The sequence below is a fragment of the Monodelphis domestica genome, chromosome 8 (assembly GCF_027887165.1).
Source record: "Monodelphis domestica isolate mMonDom1 chromosome 8, mMonDom1.pri, whole genome shotgun sequence".
NCBI lineage: Eukaryota > Metazoa > Chordata > Mammalia > Didelphimorphia > Didelphidae > Monodelphis > Monodelphis domestica.
In genome coordinates, this window is record NC_077234.1 from 186,552,537 (window position 1) to 186,573,383 (window position 20,847).

The window sequence follows — 20,847 nt, forward strand, 5'->3', positions numbered from 1 at the left end:
TAAGTTCTCAAAGAGAGGTAAAAGAAATGAGAATCTTTAGCTTCCATAAAGGAAATTTAAGGGGTGGTTTGATTATGGACTGAGGAGTTGTCCCATTTTGGGTGCTAATCTGTTATTCTCCATATTCATTAAAGCCTTTCCTGATGCCTGATAGTTATGAGTTAGTGGGTCTTTCTCCCTCCTCAAATTATTTTATATATTAATTTATCTCTGAACCCATTATAACTCCTAACTGACTGTAAACTCCTTGAAGCACTCTCCACACTCCTCAGTCCTTCATTCAAATGCCTAAGTTTTCAGATAAAGAAATCAAAGCTATCAATAATTATATGAAAAAATGTTCTAAATCCTTCTTGACTAGAGAAATACAAATTAAAACAACTCTGAGGACACCCTTCACACTTATTGGATTAGTCAATATGACAGAAAAGGAAAATAATAAATGTTGGAGGGAATGTAGCAAAATTAGGACACCGATGCATTGCTGGTGGAGTGGCAAACTGATCCAACCCTTCTGGAGGGCAATTTGGAATTACGACCAAAGGGCTATAGAAGGATGCATACCTTTTGACCCAGTAATATCACTACTAGGTCTGTATCCCAAAGAGATGAAAAAATGGGAAAGAACCTATTTGTACAAAAATATTTATAGCTACTTTTTTTCTGGTGGCAAATAATTGGAAACTAAAAGGATGTCCTTCAATTGGGGAATGGCTGGACAAATTGTGGTATATGACGGTGATGGAATACCATGGTGCTTTAAGGAATGATAAACAATGATTTAAGAAATAACTGGAAAGACCTATGTGAACTGATGCATAGTGAAATAAGCAGAACCAGGAGAACATTATACACAGTAACTGAAATATTGTGGAAAAATCAAAAGTGATAGACTTAGCTACTCTCAGCAATACAGTGATCCAGAACAATGCTGAAGGAGTTATGAAAAAGAATACTATCTTCCTCCAGAAAAAGAACTCTTGGAATAGGAAAGCAAATGAAAACATGATTTAAATTTGGGTATATGAGTTGGAGTTTTGGTTTTATAAGACTACTCACAAATGAATAATATGGAAATGGATTTTCCATCATAATACATGTATAACCCAGAAAAAAAAAAGAAAGAAAAAATAATTAAATGCCTATTCTGTGCAGAGATACAAAGACTATTGGAGAAAAAAACCCACACATACTCACACAAAATAATTGAAAAGAGGGCACTAACTGCTGGAGGGATTGGGAAAGGGTATTAGTCCTTTAACTTTGAAAGGAAATGAGGAACTCTAAGACTCTAAGAGAAGGGGAGGAATGTTAAGAGTTGAAAGATGCTTTATCACCATCTACTCCAACTAGCTCATTTTGCATGTGAGGACACTGAGGTTCAGGGAAATAAAGTTGGTACATCTGGAGAATAGGAAAGCCAATTTCTATATGAACTGGGAAAACCTCCATGAACTAATGCAGAGTGAAATGAGCAGAACTAAGAGCACACTGTACACAGAGAGTAAAACATTGTGGAATAATCCGATGTACTGAACTTTGCTATAGTAGCAGTGCAAAAAGCCAGGACACTCCTGAAGGACTTATAGGAAAGAATGTTGTCCATATAGAGAGAAAGAACTATGGGAGTAGAAATGCAAAAGCAAAACCTATGACATCACTTATCACATGTACATATGAGTATGTGATTTGGGTTTAGGCTTTTAAAAAAATCACTCTATGGCAAAAATAAATAATATGGAAATCGGTATCAAGTGATAACATGTGTACAACCCAGTGGAATTGCTTTTGGGCTCTGGGAAGAGGAGGGAAGAGGGGAGGGAAAGAAAATGAATCATGTAAATATGGAAAAATATTTTTTAAAAAATAGGAAAGCCAGGTCCACAAGAACTCCAGATTCCAAAATTACTTTCTGTAATGTTCAATTCATTCCACCCTTCTTGACTAGCAGAGCAACAGGTAGTAAGGACTCCTCCATCTTTGCAGATCTTAAAAAGATTATACAAATCTTGGAAGCAATCTTTCCCTAGCAATTGACCTGTCAGGTTTTAAATTTCAGTATCTCTGACTTGGATATGATGCAAAGGGGCCATAATAAAGATAGGGCAATGCAAAATCTGTCATTTATACAGAGCTCTAGGGGCAATAAAGCACCTTTGTTTGGATTCTCCCAGCAAACATAGGAGATAGAGAAGGAAAGAAGGGAATAAGTGTTTATAAAGTACCCATTATACGCCAGGTACTATTCTAAATGCTTTTTAAAAACCAAACATCTCATTTGATCCTCACAACAACCCTGCAAGGTAGGTGCTATTATTGCCTCCCTTTTACAATAGAGAAAATGGAAGCAACTGAAGGTTAAATGACTTGCCCAGCATCACATAGCTAGTAAATATCTGAGGCCAGATTTGAAGTCTGACTCTACTAAGCCTAGCACTCTACCCATTACACTAATAGCTGGAGAGGTGAAAATCATTCCTAGACAAGTAACTAACTGTCCCAGGGAGAGTGATTAAATATCTTCTCAGGGCAGCTAGGTGGTACAGTCAATAAAGTATGAGACCAGGAATTGAGAAGACCTGGGTTCAAATCTAGCCTCAGACACTTCCTGGCTTTGTTACCTTGGGCAAGTTTAGTTGCATTTTCCTAGCCCTTGTCCTTCTGTCTTAGAATTGTTACTAAGATATAAAGAAAAGGTTTTTTAAAAAATGGTGCATAGGGGCAGCTAGATAGCACAGTGGATAGAGCACCAGGTCTGGAGTCAGGAAGATCTGGGATCAAATCTGGCCCAGAAAGCAAGTTTTAAAAAAAGTGTCTTGTCTAGGACCACATAGCTATTAAGTGTCTAGGGCAGGATTTGTACTCAGATCTTCTTGACTGTATAAGAGGGAGAAAATTGACTTTATTGAAGACTTGGGTGCCATGCTAAAAGCCTGTGTGGTACCTTGTGCACACAGTTCCAAAGGCAAGTAGGGTATAGCCAGATCATATGTGGAAAGGGTCCCCTGCACCCCTCTATACATACATAGGCTTAAAGGGTATGTCCTAAAGAAGAAGTGAGGATACCTAAGTCAATTGGGCTAATCGTCTACCTGTCTGGGTTAGAATATCTGAGAAGGGAGGAGGAAGCCATGAAAGGTTCAGCACCTTCCAGAAGGGATAATTGGGGGGGACAGTCAATTGATAGGCACAATGGAGAAAGGAGAGGCTTTTGTTTTGTATCGGCAGGCTGTATTAAGCCCAATGACCCCCAGGATATTGGCATAGTCCTTCTTGAAATGTTCCAGCTATGAAAGCAATGCCAAAACAGCAAACTTGTGTGTAATAAGCCCATCGAGACTAGAAAGAGTCATAGCAATTGGCCCTGCCAAGCCTCTCCCCTCTCCCAGAGTCAGGATGTGAGGGCTGATCAGCTGGACCAATCTAGGCCAATTCCAACCCACAAATTCTCTGGTGAGTCATTTTAATGTTATGGTGTTACAGAGTAGAGCCCGGGGACCACTGGCATGCCTAGGCATGTACTGACTTTCCCCAGGCTCCTTTCTCTCTCTCCCATTCAGCCCACATCAGAAAATGTCCTTTTGCTGTCTAGCAGCTTCTTTTTAGGGACAACAAATACAATTCCATGCAACAACTGGCAATCAGAAAAGCACAAGTGCAGAAAAGAAAAGGAGTGGGAGATGGGGGTGCAAGAGACAGTGGGACATCTAGGGAAGAAGTCATAGAATCTTGATGCATAACTGCCAAGTGGCCCCTGGTCACTTGCAACTTCTAATGTCTTTCAGCTATGCCTGGGCTCAGTTTCCTTACCTTCACAAGTCTTGTTGTTGAGGAGAAGCTTGTAACCAGTGTAGCATGCGCAGGAGAAGCCACCAATCTGGTTGTAACATATTTGACTACAGCCCCCGTTCTGGTGATTACATTCATTGACATCTAAAAGTAAAAATAAAGGTAAAGTAGGACAACTAGACGACAGAAACCAGATGACGCAATAGCATAAAGAAACTTTATAAGAGTGTATGGCTTATATCATATCTATCCCCAGGTCCTCCATCTGTTGGGGAGCCCTCAAGTGTTCTCCCAAATTTCAGAGAAAACAAGATTATTATCTTGGGTGAAAAAGCCACCTCATTGGAATCCTCTTTGGCCAGGCTTTTATCAGAGAGCTTTAAAAGTCAGAAAGTTGGTAAGTAGCTACTCAAAAGATCACACAGCAAAGAGTCTACCCTTAAAGGATAATCTAATTCAGCCTGGTCACTTTAGAGATGTTGAAACCAGAGTACACAAGTTGAGCCATTTGTCCTGTGTCAAGGACAGTTCCTGAAAGAGTCAGGACTAGAATCCAGATCGCTGAAATCTTCTTTAATTCCCTCTACCCACCCTCACCCCCACAACTATACCATACTACCCATATAAAACACTCTTGTAGGCACAGGTTCAGAAGAGCATAGATTAAGAGCTGAAAAGGACCTTAGAGGCCATTGAATACAGCCCCTCTATTTTGCAGATGAAAAAACTAAGGCATAGATGCCCTCATTGGACAAATGTGGAAATGAAGGCGCAGAGTGCCTAAGGTGTTAAGGGTAGAGTTGTAAGCAGATTCTAGGTCTCCAAGGCTAAGGTTTTTTGTGAAACACCAGGCTGTGGCTTTTTCCTTTTTGGAAATCTTGACTTTTTGGAGAAAGCTCCATCTCCCTATTTCTCAAAATCACAGGATCTCTGAATTGTCATGGACCTCAGAAACCATCTAGTCTCACTCATGCCCACAAGAGTTCCTTCCATGACACACCAAATGGCCATCCAGACTTGATTAGAAGACCTCTTAAAGGGAAGGAAGGAACTCTTTTGCAGAGGTAGCCCTCCAGTCTGAGGTTCCACCTGATAGAAAGTACATCAAAACTAAATATGCCTACTCCAATGATTTCTCCTAGTTTTGCCTCCTGGGGTAAGAAAGAACATAACCAAATTTCTCTTCCATGGGATAGCCCTTCAAATCCTTGAAGATCGCTACTATATTCCTCTGGACTCTTCCATTTAGACTAAATATCCCTTGACTTTTCCACTGACCATATGATTTTGACACTCTTCTGAACACTCTCCAGTTGAATATCCTCCCAAAGACTTGGTGTCCAGTAATGATGACATCTCCAGATAGAGTCTGACTGGAGCAGAACGCAACAACATTCTCTCTTCTTTATTCCTCAAAGCCCAATATCAAATTCTAGTTTGTTTTGGTTTTTGGCTGTCATCACTGTTGAATCATATTGATCATGTAATTCCCCTGATCCTCTAGTTCTCTTTCAGAGAAACTGCTGTCTAGTCATTTTCCTTTACCTCGTGATGAAGTCAATTTTAAAAAATGCAAATATTAAGACTTTATATTTATCTATTAACATTGATTTTATTCAGCTGAGAGCACTGGTTCTTGTCTGTCAAACTCTTTTTTTGGAATCTGATGCTTTCCCTCACTTTGTTCATCTAAACACTTTTCTGAGTTATGGATAAAAATGTTAAACAGCACACAATCAAATACAGAGCCTTAGGACACCCAATGGGAGACTCCTTTGGAAATAGCATTTAAACAGTTATTAATCACTGCTTTTTGGCCCCAGCCATTTATCTAGTTCCGAATAAATCTTATTATTACATTGGCCCACATCTCTCTGTCTTTTTCATAAGGATAGCATAAGAGATTTTATTAAATGTTTTGTTAAAATCTGGGCAGACTACTCCCAAAGATAATTTGGCTTTCCAATAGAAAAGACCTTCTGGAGATATGTCCTGTCACCCTTCACTTTGGTTTCTATTGTTCCTTCTGGGTCATGGCAGCTCAGTGTTGGGAATGTCATAGATGTCTGAATTGGAAGAACACAGGATTGACCTGGCTAGCAAGATCTGGACACTTAAGAGAACACATGCAAGGCTCATTCTCTTCTTGGAACCAACAGGGTATGCTTTGAAGATAATCTCTTCTCCCTTCTCACATTCTAGTCTGTGATCCAATCCCCAGGCTGAAGATGTTTCCCATTCTCTTGGAAGTATAATAAAGGAATTCCATTCCTCCCAGGCTTTGCTTCAGGCCAGAGCTAGGATCCTGTGCCCCGGGCAAAACAAGGGTTTAGCACTCTATAGCAATTGGCAGAAGAGAAGTGAGAGGGGAAAGAAGGAAATAAAGAGATTGACAAAAGAAAAGGTTTGTTCCTTACCCTTTAAATTCAGACTGGTACATAGAATTTTCCTCCTTTAAATAATGCTTTATGATTTACAAAAGGTTTTCTTCATAGCAACCCTTGTGTGGTAGGTACCAAGTACTATTATCTTCATTTTACTGGTAAGGAAACTGAAGCAGAGGTTAAATGACTTGCCCAAGGACACACAGCTGGAAAATAGGTTCAAGGCTAGAGCCCAAATAAGTTCAACTCCAAATATAATATTGTTTCTGCTCTACCATGCTACAGACCATCCTGAATATATATGTTCTAGCCCTCACCCATCAGGTGAGGCAAGTAGTGAGCAAGAGAGATATCAATAGTCAGAAGGCATATTTTCTTACCTTGATCACAAGTTCTTCCACTCCAGCCAGTTTTACATTGGCAGTAGAAAGTGCCCATTAGATCCTGACAGTTGACTGTTCCCTTTTTCTCACAGGGGTACGGCGTGCACTGGTCTGGCAAATCTGATTTGTGAAACAATAAACCACAAAGGACAAATGAAGCAAATCGGGAAAATTACTACCACTGCATTTGCGGCTTCCCGTCTTATTTGCCCCTATGATGGAACAAATAAGAAGGATCTTTTCAAAGACCCCCCTTCCACACAAGGAAGCCCAGGTCTTGAGAGGAATTTCTGCGGAAAATAGTAAGGCAAGTCCGTCATCTGTCACTGAGAGCTCATGAACATATAAGCCTTGGCTGTCTGACCAGCAGTAGCAGGATTCTCACCTCTTGGTAGAAGACTCGGCGTCTTGCCCTCAACAGATCTCAGTGGCCAATTTCGAGAAAAAAATTCTGATAAAGTGGTGAGAAGCAGCCCACCCACTTTAGCCAGATGGGAATACTGCTGCAAACCAGAAGCGTTCAAGTCTGGGATGAAGGAATCAAGAGAGGGACCGTGGCTCTTTCCCAAGGATCCCAGAGGACCTCCCAACAAGAAAACTCAAATGGAATACTTCTGCTTGACCTAGAGGACTCATTGACTGACTAATTCAAAACATCTTTTCTCCGCCTAATTACAATTTTGATCAGTAGGTCAAGCCAAGCCCAGGGATGTAACCTGCCACTGAAGGTGCCCGAAAATTCCCATCATCTTCAACGAATATTCCTTCGGCAGGAATTATTAGCAGAGGCTAGTTCTGACCATCGCTACAAGGCCACCACACCCTCCCGTTCTACTGAGCCAGAAACATAGGAATCTCTGTGAAATAAATCATTGCTTCAAAGGACCAGAAATATTCTCCCTCCACAACTCAGTATTGTTGTTGTTTTTTTTAAAAGCTCATCTTTGGCCTTAGAGATAATATTGTGTATTGATTGGCTCCAAGCAGAAGACTGGTAAAGAACAGTGACCAATATGGAAGGGTGTTTTGTATGACAATAAAAATAAAATTTTAAAAATCATCAAAACATTAAACACACACACACACACACACACACACACAACAGTAAAGGAGGCTAAGTCACTTGCCCAGAGTCACCTAGCTAGGAGGTATCTGAAGCCAGATTTGAATCCAGGATATCCTTTCTCTAGACCTGACACTCAATCCACTGAGCCACCTAGCTGCCCCCAACAACTCAGTATTCTTACTAGAAAATTACATTAAAAAATCTCATTGGATGTCCTTCTTTTTCCAATTAATTTTATGCTCTGAGAGAGAATCTGTCCCACTCTCCCACCTTCTTTCTTCACCTTCCTTTCCCCCCAAATACTCCCAAGAAATTTCAAATCTAGACTTGTATTTCCAAAGTGACTGGAATTTCTGGTCCGTTTGCTCACTTTGATTCAATCAATGCAAACAAGGAAAGCTCATTTCTAAATGAATTTCGACTGATCTGGGACAAGTGATGGCAAGTTGAGCTGGGCATAATAAGTACATGGTTAAACATTTGCATAATTCCAGCCTGTTGTTTTAAGTGCCCCATGGTTAAGGGAACAGATCTCATGCAGAGGAGGTTCTCACCAGCATAGCTGAAGTTTCCATGATGCAGTCTAATACAGCACCCAACAGAAACAATATCACAGAGACAGGAAAACTCACCCAAATGTGACAATTAGGTAATCCAAAAGTTTAAGGAGTTTCTACCATACAGGGCTGAGAGTTATTATTAAACACAGAATATTTGCCAAAGAATATTTGCACAATGCCCACTGCTATATCAGAAGTCTCAATGGGTGGAATTTCCGGGGGGTGAGGAAGGGAGGGGGAACTTGGGAGGGAAGGGACAGGGCTAAGGATAGGAGGTTACTCTGTAGCACACTTTAAATTGCTAAGATTTAATCTCTATAACCATTGTCTTTCTACTCTCACTTGAGACACTGAACATTTTGATTAAATTCTTGCCGCCATTTTCACAACCCCACTTAGTGGTAGTATTTGGCATAGCTAAGAAAAGGGTCTCTGTTCAGAGAAAACTATGTTGCCCTTGTTGCATTCCTTGAAGGGCCTCATAGTCCCATTCTCTTTGTTTCTAGTGTTAGTTAACTCCTTGTATTTAAGAACTACCCAATCAGTCCCTGACCCGCAAGGAGCCCCAGAAAAGCAGAAGATGGAGCTCCCTAAATTTTGCAATTTAGAAAACATAAGGGAGCCTTTCCTTTGACTTTGACTGTGGGGGCTCAGAATGCAGATCATCGACTCTAAAAAAGTCTCTGGTCAGAAAGCTGAGTAAATGGATGAGGAGTTGGGGCTGGTCTGGAGTGTCTCCTCAGTGATGACTCAATGATCAGACTCCTCTGATCTTCCTTGATGCAGTCCAGGGTTCCACTGGCTAGCTCACATTGAGTTTGCAAGCCCCTAAAACCTTCAGGTGTATTTCATATGACCTGTTGTTTAGTTATATCTGCCCCATTCTATATTTGTGGGATTGATGTTTTGAATCTATGTAAGACTTTGCATTTATGCCTATTAAATTTCATCTTCTGGGAAAAAATTCTGCTCAGTTGTGATATTATGATCCCTGATCTTGTCATTTTCTTTATTTAATTTTGGGTTTAGCTGATAGACTGAACCACATTCCTGCCCTACCAAACATTGCATGCCATCAGGCTAGGAAATGGCCAGACTAAGGAGGGGAGGGTGCACTCCTCCAGCACAAACTAGACCCATGGGGCCTTGGGTCTTAGGATGCTCTGGACAGCCCTGGGGCTGCTTCTAAGCTAAGTCCTCGATATATAATCAGTACTGGATTGAGTCCTGGTTCCAGAGCAATACTCCTACCACTACTAGTTCAATGTGGAATTTTATTTAACACACATACTTAACAACATACTTTATCTCATTTGATTTCCAACAGCACTGAGGTGAATTTGTAAAATGGAGATTTGAACCCTGGATTTCAATCCCCAGAAGTCCTTGGTACTTCCCAGAATTCCCTATAACCTCACCCGAGTCCTCACATGAGTACGAGAACACAATTTAGTATTTAAAGGGCTCTCTGCCTCCCAAGCTCTCTCTTCTTCCACTTCTAAGCACACGTGTCTCTCTATTCGGCATGCAAGATGTAGTAAGTGAATTGTGAATGAGCTAATCAGCCCTAGGCATGTGCTTTTCTTATTTTGTATTTCTTTATCCTTGATTTCTAATAATCTTTAATAAACCTCAAAAAATATGATATTTTCATCAGTAGAGACTAATTTAATTTTTACAACTTAGAGAAGTAACTTAGCCAAGGAATGAAAATGGTTGTTATTGAGGGAGGGGGGGGTTGATATGCTTAGAAGGGGAAATGAAGGAATAGTTCATCTGCTTGAAAAATACTTTTCTCATGTATGAATAATGCAAATAGAATGGTATAATAGTCTATATTTACAAATATCATGATAGCTAAGAAGATACATTCAACTCTCTCTTCTCTGGACCATATTTTCTCATTTTATATTTGGGGATCATAGAATTTTAAGAGCTGGAAGAGACCTTCTGAAGTCTATAAAGGTAAGTGATTTATCCAAGTTCACTTAACAAGTTATCAGAGCTGGGGTTCTAGAGCATTTTTGTTCTTAAATCTCCAAATCAAGTATTCTTTCTATTCCATTCCACTCAAGTGAATCTTATGGAATCTTGTACAATTTAAGACTCTTAAGTTATAAAGGAATCTTTTTCTTTACAGAAGAGTACACCTTTATGATAAAACGAAGTGCAGAATTACTTATGCTGGAGGTGTTGTATTACAGTCCACTGTGTAATGCATGGTGTCACCCACTCATAGACTCATGGAGCTGATGACCTTGTTTTATGGAACCTCCAAATTTACCTTCATCCCTCAGGAATTTGACTTTAGAGACATCTCAGAGGGACCCAGATCTTAGATTGAACCATAAACCTTAAAGTACTCAATGATCTCAGCCTAGATAGAATTAGTAAATATAATCATATCTTAAGTACCTTTTTGTCATAGAAGTTTCTCCTATGGTATCTAGGCCTCTCCCAGGTAGTCCAGTGCCAGGCTAGAATCCTCTTTCCATTGTCTCCATGTAATCAATTGTTCTTCCAGTCCTTTATTCCCCCCAAAAGTACTAAAGACCCCAAGGTGTTCAGCTCATTGGAAAATCCCCTAGGGAGGTGCTTTTTCCAGGAGGTAGTATTCCCAGAGTCCCAGAGCTTGTCTCTGTATAGTATTTTGGGCATGACTCTGTGGAATATTGTCTCCCTGGTCCTGATTAAAGACTTGTTCTAACTACTTTGGTGGTTCTGGGTTTTTCAAGGTTGACAAGGACATAGGACCACAGATTTGCAGTTAGAAAAGACCTTAAACTATCTAATCCAACCACATCAGATGATGTATAAAGAAACTGAGGCTTAGGAGGCAGCAAAGTGGTTCAATGGATTAAAAGCTAGACCTAGAGACTGGAAGTCCTAGGTTTAAATTTGGTCTCAGACACATCCTAGCTATGTGACCCTGGGCAAGTTGCTTAACCCCCATTGCCTAGCGCTTACCATTACCACTCTCCTGCCTTAGAAATGATCAATTCTAAGACAGAAGGTAAGGGTTTAAAATGAATACAAAATGAAGCCCCGTGTAGTTATTTTTTGCCCAAGATCCTGCAACTGGTAGATATAAAAATCAAGATTTGAATCCATGACTTCTAGAATCCAAGTACAAGGACTTCTCCAATCATTTCAAATTCACCTTCTTTTTCAAGTAGATAAATGAGAGATTTGGCTTCAAAGATAATACTTGTATCTAGTTAAACACTCAGTACAGAATATACAATGGAGAATAATCCCTCTTGACTATCCACTAATGGTGGATTCATTTGTAGGGCTTCCTTCCTTTTTCCTATGTAGCTGAAGGAATCACAGAATAGAAGCTTGGGTTTCTGGCTGACTTTCCAAGCAGTAGGGCATTTGGCTACACTGTAGATGCTGTTATAATGGTGGGTTGTCCATGCCACTTTCGCATGACTTTGGTCATGAATTCAATCCAGTTACCTTTGCTCCCAGAGGAAGAGGTCAGGTCACTTAGCATATTTAGAATGAATAAAAACTGGCAATTTAGTAGCTTCTCTTTAGCTAAGTAATCTTGCACAATTGTTCTTTAGTGTCTTATGAGTTCTTCCTGGATCTTGAAGGCATACCTTAAAAGCTTGTTTGTTTTACAAATGTTTCAGCCAACAACACTTACAAAAATTGTAGACCCAAGACAGCCTCTTGATGGAATATTTTTAAGACACTTGCCTAGTTGATTTTGGTCAGTTGCCAATAAATGCCTTTTCCTATTAAATGACTATTAGTTGGAATGAGCAATGAAAAGTAGTAATGATGAAATATAAAGACAGAATGAAAGAATGAAAGAGTAGGACAGCTAGGCAGCTCAGTGGATAGGGAGCCAGGCCTGGAGAGGGAAGGAAGGTCCTGGGTTCAAATCTAATCTCAGCTATGTGACCCTGGGCAAATCACTGAACCCTAATTGTCTAGCCCTCATCACTCCTCTGCCTTAGAACTCATATTTACTATTCAATTCCAAGACAGAAGGTAAGGGTTTAGAAAAAATAAAAGAGTAACACAAAGCCACAAAACCACCTACAGGTAAATATCTAACTGTTCTAAATCCCTCTTTCCTAAATATTGCTCTTTTGGTTACTACACTTTTGAACTGCATTAGTTTCATTGGCTGGTTTACTTCTTTGTTCACTTGCTACAAGTAGTGCTCCATAAAACTGAAAGAAGACAGCTCACTAACAATGGGTAGGTACTTTGTCTTGATATAGGAAAAATAATCTGGTGACCGTTATACCTGTTGTGCCCCAGAACAACCCTTTTTCAAATCACTTCAGCCTACCTTGGTCTGCTGGTACTTAGATCACTGAGGGATAGGGACATGAATGAAGATAATTTTCCTTCTTATTTTTTTAAATAAAAATTTTAACCTGCAAATAATCTGCTTTCACTCCTCATCCTTCCCATCAATTTGACAAAGAAAGAAAATTCTGTTAGAAATATATATAGTCAAGCAAAAGAAATTCCCACTTTGCCCATCTCCAAAAGAAATATATCTCAATCTGCATTGAGTCATTTGCCTTTCTTATCAGTAGAAAAAAAAGTATGTTTCATCATGAATTCTCTGAAATAGTGGTTGGCCATTATGTTGAACAGTTCATAAATCTTTCCCAGTTATTGGCTTCATAATAGTTTTCATTATATAAAATGTTCTCTTGGTTCTGCTCATTTCACTCTGCATTGGGTCATACAAGTTTTTCAAGTTTCTTTAAAATCATCCCTTTTGTTATTTCTTATAACAGTAGAGTATTCCATCACATTTATGTGTTAAACTGTAAAAAACACAGGGCTATTAAACAGTCACAAAAACCAAGTCTTTAATCAGGAAAGGGATAAATCCAATATTTGGCCCTTTGCTCAGAGCCTGGCACTGCAGCTTTTAAACTTTTACAGGATTTACACCCTGGACTCTGGGGACATCATCCCTGAGAGTGACACCACACTAGATGAGGACTCCTTATGAGGAGCCATTAAAATTGGGAAGCTTAAATATCTTTCTTGGGAACATGGGGACAGAGGATGAGAGGGATAGTAGATTGACTTTCTAGTGGAAACAAAGGAAAATGAGGGGCGCCACACAGGAATAATAGTGAGGGGCTGATGCTTTACAATGGACACAAAAGGAAAAGATCCTGCCAAAGGCTGGGCCACCTAGGTAAAGGACTATAAAAAGGGTAGAAACCATTGGGGCAAGAGATATTTAACACCCGATGGGATTAGCCATCCCCACTTAAAATACTTTAAAATCTATTTTTGGCCTGAGACCACTGAAGCTGGACTTTCCCTCAGGGAGAGAAACTCTCATGTGACAATGTCAAACCTGAGGCTTTCACCATAAGTTAGTTCTGAGGGAGATGGCTAATCCCATCAGATGCCTCATTTTGCCTTAGAAGCTTCTCCCATTGTATCACATCCCCCTTTCAAGGATCTAATTGGGGACCTTTGGTTAATGAGACTGAATCGATACCTACTGAGCTATAACTCAAGGTCTATTGTTTGCCTGAGACCAGTGAAGGTAGGACCTTTCCTCAGGGAGAAACTTCCTGTGACAAGGTCTAAACCTGAGGTTTCTACCTCCAAACTAAATAAACTGGGGATCGCCAAATTCCTTCAAACTACAAGTTTGGGGAATTCTAGATTCTATGTTGACAGCTTACATGTACCAATTATCAGATAACTTTCCCAATCTTTCCTTTCCCTTTCCCCCCTAATTTATTCCTCTTTCTCTCTCTTTACATTTTTTTTAAGATCAAGATATCATAAACTCACACCCAGAACACTCCTGAAGATAGGGATCTCAGGAGACACAAGTCTCTATATTAGAATACAAATAGATGATCTTTCATGCTTACCTTCTTATGTTTCTCTTGACTCTTGTGTTTACTCTTCAAAGTTTTTATATACCTCTGCTCTTTCTATCAGGAATACATGGAAGTCCTCCATTGCATTCAAAATCCATTTTCTCTCTGTAGGATTATACTTAGTTTTGCTGGGTTAATTATTCTTGGTTATAAGCCTATACCTTTTGCCTTCTGAATTGACATTCCAATCTCTTTGCTTTTTTATGGTGGTAGCTGCTAAATTATATGTGATCCTGACTATGGTTCATTGGTACTTGAATTCTGACTTCTTGAAGTATTGTTTCTTTGATCTGGAAACTGGATTTTGACTATAATATTCTGCTTTCAGGAGGTGGCAGGTAGATTTCCTATTTCTACTTTGCTCACTTAATTCTAAAAGATTTGGGTAGTTTTCTCATAGGATTTCTTGAAATATTATGTCTAGACTCTTCTTTTTTTCACATGGCTTTTAGATAGTCCAATTATTCTTAAGTTATCTTTCCTTGATTTGTTTTTAAGGTCAATTACTTTTGCTTTGTCTTACATTTTCTTCTACTTTTGGGGTCTTTGACTTTATTATTTCTTTTTGTTTTATGGAATTTCTTTTTGGTTCATTTTCAGGAAGTTTGTTTCTTGGGTAAGATTTTGTATTTTTTTTTTGTGCCAAGCTGTTAATTCCCTTTCTAATTTTTTAAAAATTTACATGGCATTCATTTCATTTATTAAAAAAAAGAATTAAAATAAAATTTTTGTTTCATCTCATCCAGGAATTTCAGTACAATTTGTGACCAAGCTGTATTTCCTTTGAGGCTTTGCTTATAGATGGTTTGGAATCATTCTCTTCTGGATTTGTGTTTTGAGTATTCCTACACTATAAATGTTCTTTATGGTGGGATTCTTTTATTTGTTTTTGTATTCTTCCAACCTGCTTCTTGACTTTGGACTTTATGTTAAGGCTGGGCTTTGTGCACGTTTAGAGAGACTGTCCGGGCTGGTTTTGCTGCTGTTTTCTTGAGGCCTTGAATATAGTGTTCTTCCAGTATTTCAGAACAGCTGAGACTGGAACCTGCAAACTTTCAGTGCTCAAAGTGATCTGAACCAATGCATAATCTTATTATGGTCCTCTTGCTCTGAACTCTGTGGCAAATGATTGACTTGAGTTTGGATCTGAGCAACATGACTGTGAGCTGGCCTCATTTTGTGTTCCAGTAGACTGCTGCAGAACTCAGTGTGGACTTAGAGCTGGAAATGAGACCCTTCTCTGTTCCTTATATGTCTGAGTCCAATAACTCCCACTTGCTTCTCAACTTTCTCCTGGCTCTGTAAACAGCCCAGAGCCAACAATGACCATAGATCATCCTTAGGTATAGGTGCCCCCTTCAGTCAGTCTTGGATCTGGAACCAGAACTGGGTAGTGAGCAACAGTTACCAGTTGGCACATATATTTGCACTCTTCTCAAGTTTAAGTCCATTTCTGCTAGATCTGGGACCTCTTCTTGCCCTGGTACAAAGCCACCCCCTGCACTGGAATGCTCTGTATGGCCATTACTTTTGTCCTTAGTGTCCACAAACCTCTTAGTCTACATCCCTATGTTGTCATGGAAAAATGATTCATTGTGACTTTTTTCCTTGGATGCTCTGATCAGGATTCATTCTGATACATTGTCCATATCTCTTTGGAAGAGCTTCGGGGATGCAAGTTTACTGTACTTCTTCCTGCTCCTATCTTGTCTCTGCACTTTTCCAAGGGATAGTCTTGCAAAGAATCCTGGAATGTTATGAATTGGAAGGTACCTTTGAGATTAGATCTTTCAATTCAGTGAGAGGTTAGAAAATGGAGGCCAAGAGAGGAAAAGAGACTTGCCCAAGGTCATAGTTTTTTTTTTCTAAGTAGAGAAAGAACTAGAATGCAACTTTTCCTGAATCTGAGTCTACTAAACTACAATTGTAATTTACCATTGATCATTTATAAGTTTATGATTTTCCATTTTTAAATAACCCCTGTGCTCTACCTCAACACATATACCCCTCCAAACAATTTTTTTTGCTTCCTTTTTTAGGAGGAAACTTAAGCAGATAAAAGAATGAATGAGAAATAGTTAAATTTCCAGGACCCCATAAAAATCCACCATCTGTTTCCCTGGCTATGTATTTGGCAGCAAAGCTGGACCCAAACCCTCTCAAGCAGGTATTTTTCTCAGCTAAAAAGTTAGGCTGGACTCTTCAGCAGCGGCATCAAGGACTGAGCTGTTCAGGAGATAAAAAATTTATCTTGGCCTCAGCAGAAAGCTATGTTTCAGGAATGGGAGGAAGGAACTAGTTTGCTGCTGTGGAATGGAATGTGAAACATTTGCTGACTGACAAGAGAACACTTTTCTCTGTTATATTTTGGGTGCCCCCCAAGTATTTCAGGGTAACAATAAGTAGTAACTCAGGCCTCATGCTACATACAGCACCCTTTGTTTGTTTTGACCTCACAGAAGGAGACCTGGGAGACTTTTTTCCCCAAGGAAATCTGATATAAGCACAGGAGGTGGGAGGATGGGGGGGAGGGATTCATCAACCCTTCTCTTAGTCAAAGACAATGTGAGCGTCCACCTCATTTTGACATAGAGATTCTGAGAGAGAAGATAAAGCCAAATGCTTGGGGGGGGGGGGGGGCGGGGCGGGGGACACTTAATGAAGGGCAGAGCAACTGAAAAAAAATCCTGTGCAATAAATATTGACAGCAAGCACCTCTTGTCTCCTAAACCAAAGTGTTTTAATACTTCGAAAAGCTTTTGGCCCTGAGATGAGGAAACTGCAAGTGTCTATAGACCTTTTGGAAAACAAGACAAAGAAAACTGGGCTTATTTGGAGACCCAGATAACTAAGGCCATGGAACACTGTAAGCCTTGCACCAAGGGTTCTTGCCCTACTGTTTTTTAAGTCAGTAATGCTAGTACCAATTGTATATTGAATATGAAGAGAAACACTGTTGGCCATTAGAATGTAAGCTCTTTGAGGGCAGGGATTTTTATTTTTTTTTTTTATCATTGTAACCCCACTCCTACCAGAGTACCCAACAAATAATAGATATTCCCTAAATGTTTGTTGATTGACAGTTCAGCACAAAAACAAACCAATAAAGGAACAAAAAAAAATAGCTCTATCAGGTCAGCATATGGCTACTGAGCTTGTCTTAGCTCTTGCTTGTTAAGGGAGATAGTTATTCTTGTTCTACCTGACTCTTTTGGCACGATGCTGTGGTTAGTCTTTGCAATGTGTCACCAACACCCACAGACGCCCCCTGTGTGAGAGGGCACCATATTCTAGTTTATTTCAATGGAAATCATATATGAAATGGCTTGTAGAGAAAGATCACCAGTGAGTAGATCAGGGAGACAAACTTTGTTGTCCCTTTAATCTCCTAGGGAAGCTTGGTCCCAATAATCTGACTTGACCTTCACAATAACCCTGATCTTCATCATCATCATTGCTAGCATCACTACCATAACTACACCCATCATCATCATCATAATCATCATCATCATCATTCCTGTCAAATAGCAATAAAACCCCTGTTTCTCAAGTGCTTTAAGATTTTCAACATACTTTCTTCACAACAATTCTGAGAATTAGATAGTAAAGGACTATTATCCTTATTTTACAGAGGAAGAAAGAGGTTCAAAAAAATTAAGTAGTCTGCTAATGATGTAGAAAGAGTCAAAGTAAGAACTTAACCCGAGTTCTGATGCCATGTCCAGGGGTCCTTTAATCTTGGGAGAAGGTATGCTTCTCATCTGATTTACTGACACACTTAGCCCTTGCCCTTCTGTCTTAAGAGTTGTGACTAAAAGAGAAATTAAGAGTTAAAATTTTTTAAAAATACTTTGAAATGATGGTTTATTATTATTATTTGACAAGATGGTGATCAGGATTTATTGTGAAGATCAAATCAAATTGTAGGTGCTACCATCACAACCCATGAATTTAGTTAAGTCCACGTGTCTATGAAAATAAAGAAGTCATTTCTCCATTTTTCCCCTTGCTGTCAGGAATTCCAATTCAGTTCAGTTAAATAGTCCAATTCAATTCTATTTAATTCAAGGTGCAGTTATCAAGCACCTACTTTGCAGAGGCATAACAGAAGTAACTAGCTGGCACACTAAATAGAATGCTGGGCTTACAGTCATCAGGAAGACCCGAGTTTAAATCTGTCCTCGCCGATTTCAGAAAAGAGCTGGAAAGACCTATGTGAACTGATACAAAATGAAATAAGCTGAACCAGGAAAAACATTGTACAAAGTAAAAGCAATATTGTGGAACAATCAAATATGATAGACTTAGCTTCTCTCAACAATATAATGATCCAGGACAATTCTGAAGGACTTATAACAAAGAATGCTATCTACCTCCAGAGAAAGAACTGTTGGAATCAAAATACAGATCAAAGAGTTTGAATTTTCAATTTATCTTATTTGGGTATTTATTTAGGGGTTTTGAGTTTATCTGGTTATTCTTACAAATGAGCAATGTAGAAATATATTTGGCATGATAATACATGTATGACCGAAATCAAATTGCTTACCATTTCTAGAAAGGGGGAGGCAAGAGAGAGAGGGAGACCATTTGGATCTTATAACAGCTTTTAGAACTAAATGAGTATTCCTACCCAATTATTAATTTTTGTAAGTTTATTAGAAAGAGTAGATAAGACTAAAGTTCGCTGCCTTACTCTAAGATCTCAAACCATGTGTCCTAGCCTCCATTTATCTTTCTCTCCCCTCACCTGTCTCTCCAGCCCCGTGTCAGTTCAAGAAGGCAAAAGACCAGAAAAGACCTACCCCCTCCTTTTTATTGTCTTACAGCCCATAATGGATGCAAACAGATGCAAAACTGTGTTATGTGAGGAATGCTGACAGACAGGTCAGGCTACTCAGGAGGGGGAGGGGGTAAGATCCCTTTGGCACAATGAGTAAAAAACTTATGGAGAAAAAAAAATCCATCCTCAAATACTACCTATGCAACCTTTAGCAAGGCATTTAACCTCTGCTTACTTTAATGTCTTCAACTCTACAATGAGGACTGTAACAGTAGCCTTGTCCCAAGGTAGTTGAGAAGATCAAATATGGCAATAATTTTAAAGTGCTTAGTGTGGTGCTTGGCACATAGTAGGTGTCATAAATGTTATTTATTATTATTATTATTCTTAAGCACAAGGAATTGTTTTCAGCACTGTGATTCAAAAATAACAAATGAAAAATACAGTCCAACCTCAAGGAATTTGTCTTCTACCAGAGGTGGGATGATGGTGGTGGAGGGGAATTCAATATAGTACAGATAAATATGTATAAAGCACATGCAGAATAAATACAAAATTGTCATTTCAGGGTTTGAGGAAAGATATGGTATAAAAAGTAGTACTTGATCCCAAGTGTGTTTGAAATGCTGGATCATGAGCAATAGAGGCAAAGAGAAAGAATATTCTGGGATAGGAATACACAAATACAACCCCCCTCAAAAAAAAACACAATACAAACAATCCAAGGGATGAGCTCACAATCTCTTCAGAGAAAGAAGGCATTTGGAATCCTTCCCTCAGATGAAGAATAAAATCCACATCCAGTTTGCTGATGACTTTGTACCACTGTGCCTCACTTAAATCCAATCCATACTCAGGTCAAGACATCACTGTGATGTTATTAGTCCTCTTCAAAAATGAAGGACAAACAACAGCAACAACTGTATTTAGAATAAGAAACATAGGAAAGAGACTTACCTCGAACACATGAAATGAAATTTATATTTTTCGAGTAGGGAGAACCATATTTCGCAATACAATCTATGGGAAGAGAAAGGTATGTGTTCATTATAATAAACTACTATAAAACAGTCAAATTTGAGAATAGGTACTATCATAACTTTTTTTTAAACCCTTACTTTCCATCTTGGAATCAATAGTGTGTATTGGTTTCAAGGCAGAAGAGCAGTAAGAACTAGGCAATGGGGGTTAAGTGACTTGCCCAGGGTCACACAGCTACTTACTATTATATCTTTAAGTAATACTTGGGAGAGGAAATTAATACAGTATTCTGGATGGATTATATTATATAAATAGAAACTTTTCAAATGAGAATTACTCACTCAACCAAACTAGAACAGTTTACCCAGGGCTCTACTAGGAATCAAAAAAGTAAACTCAATTGGAGCAACACATCTCACAATGCCCAGTGTCAATCAAGATAGACAGCATGTAGCATATGTAGCAAATCATAAATTATAGCTGTAAAGGACTTTCTAAAGTCATTAAGCCCAATGCCTCTTATTTTACAGAGGAAATAGAGTCCCAGAGAAGTTAGGTGACTTGCCCAGGGTCAAACATCTAGGAAGTGCCTAAGGTGGGATTTTAACTTGGATCTTACAGTCTTCCATGATACTGCACTACCCACACTAAACAAAGGCACCTAAATGACCCAGTAATCATTTTTTGAATTTTAAATTGACAAAATTCCTTCCAAGAAACAAGACCCCTTGTAATTGAGAATAAGACTTTAGAACATCCCTTTACATAGTTAGATAAGTAATATGAAGACAATCATCAGAAAGGCTAAATCTGTGATTGATTTCATGAGGATAAAGTTCCCTACTTAATAAATCCTTGAAGTAATGTTTATTATTGCCAAAGCTTCTGAATTGGTAAATCTATTATTTCCATTATATCCAGTAAATCCACTATATCCATTATTTCTAATATTTGACAGTTTTCTTGTACTTTAAGGTTGTCAAAACCCCTTTATATACATTATCTCATTT

General features: G+C 39.0%; 1 protein-coding gene across 1 annotated transcript in view; it reads right to left on the reverse strand.

Moving 5' to 3' along the window:
- The window catches only part of GAS6 (growth arrest specific 6), a 95,503-nt gene that overhangs the window by 37,224 nt on the left and 37,432 nt on the right, over positions 1 to 20,847 (reverse strand). Inside the window, exons 4-6 of the mRNA XM_001373488.4 lie at positions 19,814 to 19,876; positions 6,554 to 6,676; positions 3,811 to 3,933 (exon numbers count right to left, since the gene is read on the reverse strand). Of these exons, the coding sequence (XP_001373525.2) occupies positions 3,811 to 3,933; positions 6,554 to 6,676; positions 19,814 to 19,876 (309 nt within the window). The remainder of the gene's footprint in view (positions 1 to 3,810; positions 3,934 to 6,553; positions 6,677 to 19,813; positions 19,877 to 20,847) is intronic.